The sequence below is a fragment of the Protomyctophum bolini genome (assembly GCF_963924005.1).
Source record: "Protomyctophum bolini genome assembly, chromosome: 24".
Lineage (NCBI taxonomy): Eukaryota > Metazoa > Chordata > Actinopteri > Myctophiformes > Myctophidae > Protomyctophum > Protomyctophum bolini.
In genome coordinates this window covers 18347705-18355365 of record NC_137885.1, presented here as the reverse complement: position 1 = coordinate 18355365, position 7661 = coordinate 18347705, and the positions used below count along the sequence as shown (strand labels likewise).

The 7661-nt window shown below is 44.4% G+C and overlaps 1 protein-coding gene across 1 annotated transcript in view; it reads right to left on the bottom strand.

The window, feature by feature from the left end:
- Positions 1-1057: 1057 nt before the first annotated feature.
- nid2a (nidogen 2a (osteonidogen)) overlaps positions 1058-7661 on the bottom strand; it is a 54247-nt gene continuing 47643 nt past the window's right edge. The window contains exons 33-34 of the mRNA XM_080758691.1: positions 7175-7287; positions 1058-3597 (exon numbers count right to left, since the gene is read on the bottom strand). Coding sequence (XP_080614817.1) covers positions 7176-7287 — 112 coding nt within the window. The 3' untranslated portion in view covers positions 1058-3597; position 7175. The remainder of the gene's footprint in view (positions 3598-7174; positions 7288-7661) is intronic.

Here is a 7661-nt window from a genome sequence, read left to right as displayed (position 1 = left end):
ACAAATCAAAATAATATAAATATGCCAAACCAAATTCACATAGTAAAGTAAATATATTGTAAATATATATTTTATAAATAAATATTAGGGCAATAATCAGTGAGGCAAGATAATAAAGCTCTCCTAGGGAACATTTGATTATTAAGGTCAAACAAGACAACATGGAAACAGACTAAAGTGCACAAATGAACAATATGGCCAACAGTGGCATGTGCTCAACCAAACAAAAGCCATTAGCAACATTGGCTGCAACAAACAAGGCCTACCATGTGCTTTCTCCTTCACCCTGCATTTCCTGCAGCAGAGGCAAAATGGCTCTCAACTAGGAGGAACAAGACTTTTGTGCTTCCTGCTGGTCATGTGACTAGGTCAGGTGCAGTAGGTGCACCCATTCACCTGGATTCCCACATACATTTTTACCATATTTGAAAATAGCCGATCTACAAGCTCGCAATGCGGCGCATTGTTTGAGCTTGTAGCTGCTATTTTCGAAAAGGTTTTTATACATTTGAAAACTTGAAATGGGACATTCGGCACAATGAGCATAGGCGGATCTAGAGATAAAGGGCCCCTGGGCCACTGACCCCCCGAACCCCGAATGTTTTTTTGATTGTTTTTTACACAAGTTTGCCTACTTGCTTGTTGCACACAAGTAGGCCTACTAGTACGGACATTTATACAATATTTAGCTCACTCTTACATCAAGGATGTTTTTCCAAGTTTGTATGTGTATGTGTAATTGCGGAAATTGTAATTGCGGAATTGCGGAAATGGTAATTGCGGAAATTGCGGAATTGCGTAAATGGAAATTGCGGAAATTCCCTTACCAAACCTTCTTTACTTAATCCCCTAAATTCCACCCCTCCCCAGGGCAGGTGAACATCTACTTCTCTGCCTAAACTTCCCTTTGCCAAGAGGTCCACTTTCTCCCAATCGTCAGATTTGTGAAGCATCTCCATTATTCCTCTTGTGCAGTCAGGCCTTTCACATCAACAATATGTTATAACCCACTATGAGAACCACAGACTTAGGCAAGAAACACAATGCAAAGACTGTCAAGTCCTGAATCACATTTTATTGTCATAAATATCACCTCTTATTTAAAAAAAAAGATACCAAAAGGAAGACTTTAAAAGTAGTGATAAAAAATATTTGGCAAAATAGGATTTGTCATTTCATGTGAAATACAGATTAGTAGTGCAGAGAAATGCGTCAGTACATCATCAATCACTGATGTCATCTCTATCATGGTACACAGGGATGGGTACACAGATTATCTGTAATCAGATCGCAGTAATCTGATGATCAAACTGTAATCTTTTACAGTTTGTAAAAGATCATGCATTTTTGGGGCTCGGCACAGTAATCCACAAATAACTACGGGACATCCAAACAATTGTGTTCCCAATGCAAAGGTTACAGGCCTACAGGGCTCCATTCAATTTCCATTCCAATGCTACTAAATGGTGTCTGTGCCTAGAATCTCTTAACCTGACTCCATCAGCTGGGGGCGGTATTGAGTTCACAATCTGGCGGACTCAGGTTAAGAATCTCTTGCTTTGTCCAGACCGCAGGCAAATCCGATTTGTTTCTTGAATCTGATCTTTAGGACTGACTATCCACACTGTTGCGATCAAATGGGATGTGTGAAGTCACCTACGTGCAACGGTTGCTGTGGTAACAACGCCCTGACATACTGTAGGTGCGAGTAATGTTCAAATTATACTCCATCGTACGACACTGTCACTCACCGAAAACAGCACATCTACGAGCTGTTTTCCGCAAGCAACACTGTTTTACAACAAAGTGAAAATCAGGCTTCAGTGTCTGAGTGTCGGGATCGAGAAAAATATTGTAATCAAATCTGCGCATGATTCACCAAAATCGGTTTCTATGCATTTCTGTTTTTGCTGTTAAAACAGAAACAAACTGACCAAATCTGATTCCAATCTGGATAAGCCAAACATCTGATTTGCTCTGCCAGTGTGAACATAGCCTCTGTGAATTCTACCACTGAATGCTCTAGCCACAGTGGCCATGTGACTAAAACATCTAGTTCAGTGGTTCCCAAAGTGGGGTATGGGGACCCCCTAGGGGTCCTTGAGGGAGTTCCAGGGGGTCCCTAGCTAAAATGATAGTTTGGAACCAAATGGAACCTTACAGGTCTGTAACTCAGAGTGTACAAATTTGTACACTCTCAGAGTTAAATTAACATTGATTTTTACAATATACTGTACATTGGGGTCCCAGAGATAGAAATGCCATTAAATGGGGATCCGTAGCCTATAATGCATGTCAAACTGGGAGTGCTTGAAATTGAATAGGTTGAGAATCACTGCTAGAGCCATAAAAATCTATTATGGGGGTCCCTGGCATAACTCTTCAAATGGCGAATTAGTGTCAATTTGGGGGTCCTTGACATGACAAAGTCTGGGAACCCCTGATCTAGTTGAATGCCCTGGCACAGCTACCCAGAATGCCCTGGTGCACAGCTAACAAGAATAGCGACTTTAAGCAACAACGGCTACGGCAGTCGGCTCCGGCAACCGGAAATGGATCAGTGCTCGATATATAAACCTGCTCTCCGTCGCAGCCCTTTCTACTACGACAGAACCTACACTTACACGTGGTGTCTACAATGTCATAACCATGTTTATTGAAATTATAGCTGTCATACATTCACACCGATTGCTCCATCACCTCTCTTATGCTGTGTAATGTGTTGGCATGCTCTGAATGAAGAAATAACACTAATACCATATTATGTCATATTAACCATGTTTATTAAAACGGTTTTAGAATAACAGATTGCTCCAGCACCTTCCTCTTTCCACTGCTGATCATGTCCAGTGCATGTAAGAATTATTAAGCAATATCGGCAAGTTAGCTGATGCGCGACGGGGTGTTAAAAAAAAAGTTTGACACATGCTGCATAGACGCGTCACCATGGGAACCAATGTCGCCGTCGCGCTGTTTGCTTTACGATTTTGACAGCTACGGCGGGTCCGTCATATAGCCGCCGTACTTCCGCCTGGCGGAGCCGTCCTGAAAACAGTCGTTGCTTAAAGTCCCTATTGCCCCGGCACAGCTACCCAATGGGAGTTTGGCTCGAACGGGTGAACGTTTTAAAAACTTATTTTGATTGACATAAAAACTAGACTCACACATACAGCTTAAAACACTTCTCCTTTGGACTGAATAGAAAAAACAAAACAATTCTCACATACAAAAATACAGTAGAAACAAACCCGAAAAATAAAAAATGAGGTATAAAACACATTTACAAAACATTTATTTGGTGGTGGTGGGAGAGGAGGGTAGGTCCAAGGAAAATAAACAGGATTTGGGGGGGGGGGGTGTTTGCACGGTTGTGTGGGTGTGAAGGGTGGTCGGGAGGGTTTGTGAATTCGCTCCGACGGCAGATGTGACAACAAGGAAGCCGTCTCGCTCCCTAGTGAGTGTCCTTTTGTCCTCTGAGGCACCCAGAGAAGGGTGTGTGTTTGCACGCGCGAGTGTGTGTGCACTCTCTTCAGGACGAGCACCAAAATTATAGCACCAAAGGACTCCGATGACGCCGCTTCTGTAGTTAGTGGCTCCCTGCAACAACAAACCATAAGTCACACGCTGTTAGGAACCAAAGATGTACCGTCACTGGCCGCACACGTTGGTGGAATTGCTCAATAGCTGGATGCGTTCAGATGAGACCTGACGATCAGTGGCGGAAAAAGTAATCAAATATTTTACTTCAGTAAAAGTATCAATTAAAAATGTACTCAATTAAAAGTACAAAAGTATTGGCATCAAAATGTACTAAATGTACTAAAAGTGCAAGTACTCATATTGCAGAATGTCCCATTTCACAAGTCCAAAATGTGTACACAATCTTTTGAAAATAACCGATCTATAAAGTCACAATGCGTTGCATCACGACATCTGAGACATAGTGGAGTAGAAGTTTAAGTATTGGAAATACTCAAGTAAAGTACAATACCTCAAAACCGTACTTAAGTGCAGTACTTGAATAAATGTACTTAGTTACTTTACACCATTGGCTGACGATCAGCTTTGTATTGTATATTGCAGTGGATTGATCATCAGCTTTGTATTGTATATTGCAGTGGATTGATCATCAGCTTTGTATTGTATATTGCAGTGGATTGATCAGCTTTGTATTGTATATTGCAGTGGATTGATCAGCTTTGTATTGTATATTGCAGTGGATTGATCAGCTTTGTATTGTATATTGCAGTGGATTGATCAGCTTTGTATTGTATATTGCAGTGGATTGATCATCAGCCAAACCAGTAGTTCTCAAATATATCTCTGCCGAAAATAACAGATCTACAACTAACAATGTGTCTGAGCTTGTAGATTCTATTCTTCCCCTTTCCACTCAGAATAGGGATACGACGGTTCACGAGGTTAGAGTGGTGTTAACGGCAGTTAAACATAATCGTCGAGACTGCCGCGATCTTCGTAGATTTAAGCAAACAAATTAGGTTTCCTGTTCTAGTAGTCTAAAGGTGAACATGGTAATGTTAGGTCAGCAGAGATCGAGCGAATTTTGAGCGACAGGATGAAAAGGCAAAGTTCCCATAATGACAGAACAAACACGACATCCTGTCGTGTTTGTTCAGCTTTTAAAGCCGTGTCAAAGCGAGCGCCCCCAAAGCCTTAACAAGTGTGTTTAAGTAAGAGCTGTCATCATTGTCGCAATTACACCACACGTACACAGTACACACACGGTGACATCTTTGAACCAAGAGGGTATTACTGCACTTTGGGGTTCGGTCGGGTTGACGTCACGTTTTCAATAACACACAACAGCTTTGGGAGTTGAGAGGTGTGCGCTTTCCTTCATGTGTGCGAGTGTGCGTGCATATCATCATCAAAAACACGACCAGGCTTAACCACTTTCAGCCTGGTTTAGTGGTTTACCTACTTTAGGCATATCATTACAGGCCCAAATAGCAGATCTACAAGCCCAACATGCAGCACGTGAGAACAGCTATTGTCATTGCTCTCACAAAGTCTGACATCCGGCATTCATCTATGACAGTGGTTGAGAGGGCTTGAGAGCGTTACGGGTCCATTTGGTTACGCTCTCAAGAGATACATTATTGTTTAAAGTCTGCATTACTTAATTTACAATAAGTCTACACAATTAGGGAATGTAGAAGAATTGTTATTTTGATCGTTTGCCTGTTATTAGCCTTGGAGACTGGCCTGTTATCTCTCCTATGCGGTACCACATCAAGACAGCATGGAATTGTGAAAGATAATTGTATCCGATTCCAACGACAACAAAGTATTCAACGTTTTGAGTCGGGGAGGCTAAAATCTCCTTAAAGGCTCAAATGCCAAATAAATACTGGACCTTCAGGGTTTCCTGCACAATGTTGTTGGCATGGCGCTGCGCCATGCTTGAAATAAATCGCGCCATGCCAAGCTTAAAAAAAAAAAAGGAAAAAAAGGGGTTGAGGGGTTAGTGAATCATGGTGTGTGTGTGATATGAAATGTCCAGTACCTCCCCTGTGCCTCCCCAAGTGCCACCCCAGTGTCTGCCCATGCAGTGCCCCCCAGTGTCTCCCCAGTGTCCCCCTGAGTGCCTCCCTGAGTGCCTCCCCAGTGCCTGCAGTGCCTCCCCAGTGTCTCCCCAGTGCCTCCCCAGTGTCCCCTCAGTGCCTCCCCAGTGTCTTCCCAGTGCCTCCCCAATGTCCCCTCAGTGCCTCCCCACAGTGTCCCCCTGAGTGCCTCCCCAGTTTGCCCCTGAGTGCCTCCCCAGTGTCTCCCCAGTGCCTCCCCAGTTTTCCCCTGAGTGCCTCCCCAGTGTCTCCCCAGTGTCTCTCCAGTGCCTCCCTAGTGTCTCCCCAGTGCCTCCCCAGTGCCTCCCCAGTGCCTCCCCAGTGTCTCCCCAGTGCCTCCCCAGTGTCTCCTCAGTGCCTCCCCAGTGTCTTCCCAGTGCCTCCCCAGTGCCTGCCCAGTATCCCCTAGTGTCCCCCCAGTTTCTCCAATAGCATTACTTTATTAATCTTATTAATTATTAATTAATTAATCAAATTAATGAATTAATTAAAATTTTCTACGCGCGGCCAAAGGCTGCGCGCCAGAAACCCGCGCCCAGCACCATGCCAAAGCTTTTTCCTGCAGGAAACACTTGATATGAAAAGGGTTGAAAACCACTGATCTATGGAGATACGAGGTTTGAGGCCGAGACTAGTGACGATATGTAGGCTACGTACAGTACGTACAGTAGGTGTGCACGTTTGAGGACAACAACTTCCAGGGGTTTTCAAGGTGCTACTTTGAGGATTATCCTTATGTTTAGTGGTCTACCTTTGTACTTTAAACACACTTAACGCATGGCTTTTGAAGGATTTAATGCCATCTCCGACTCACAACAACACATCAAACATGACACGCACGCACGCACGCACTCACACACACACACACACACACACACACACACACACACACACACACACACACACACACACACACACACACACACACACACACACACACACACACACACACACACAGAAATTAAGGTAGAAGGCCTTTAACAGCTGTGTAATCATTGTCCTTTAGTCTCTCTCTCACACACACACACAAGGAAGACGAGTAGACAAGATATAGACAGTTGTATAATCATTGCCCTTTAGTCTCCCTGTCACACCTGCATGCATGTGCCGCACGCACACGCACGTGTACATGCACACACACACACACACACACACACACAGGTATAGAATAGATGTGGAGTAAGTGTCTAGTCCAGCTGTGTGATGACTGTTCTTTAGAAGCAAAGTGATGAAACGGGACTGGTCTTCTCTCAGACAACAAAGACTGCATTTACACACACACACACACCGCGCACAGGCACACACACACACGCACACACACACACACACACACACACACACACACACACACACACACACACACACACACACACACAGTGGCTATTATTATAAAGACCTACGTCAACTGTCTTGATTGGTTGACTGGTGTTGACTGACACCATGACTTCAGTCCAGTCAGGTAGGTCAGTGAGCTCAGTGTCTATGTCAGCCAGGGGCACAAACACCTGTGTGTGTGTGTGTGTGTGTGTGTGTGTGTGTGTGTGTGTGTGCGCGTGTGTGTGTGCGTGCGTGCGTGCGTAGCAGCTCACCTCATAGACAGCGGGTGGTTGCTATGGCGATGCCGTACAGATGAGACCGCTGGTCAGGCAGGTACTCGTCTGTGAACTGACTGCTGTCCCTGTTCAGCGCTATCACTCCATCCCTAGAGAGAGAGAGAGAATGGATGTGAGACACACCAATAGACATCATCATTGGAAGCATACATGTTGTCCGTTTTTGAGGAGCGCTACACCTGCCATGCCCAGCTTTGTGGGTGCGTGTGTGAAGAAAAAGTGAAGATAAAAAGGGCCTGGGCCATGGCTCAGCGGTCCAGGCACCATGGCTGGTAATCCAGTCTGGCAGTGTCTTCACTGCATGTCACCCCCATCTCTCTCCCCATTTCCTGTCAGCCTACTGTCTTTAAAATTTGGAAACCGGCCCACCTTAGACAATATTATTATTATTTATTACATTTTCAAATTGTTTCCATACAGTTTTAGCCCATTCATTGAATTTAGGTGGTCAGGTGACCAGGGT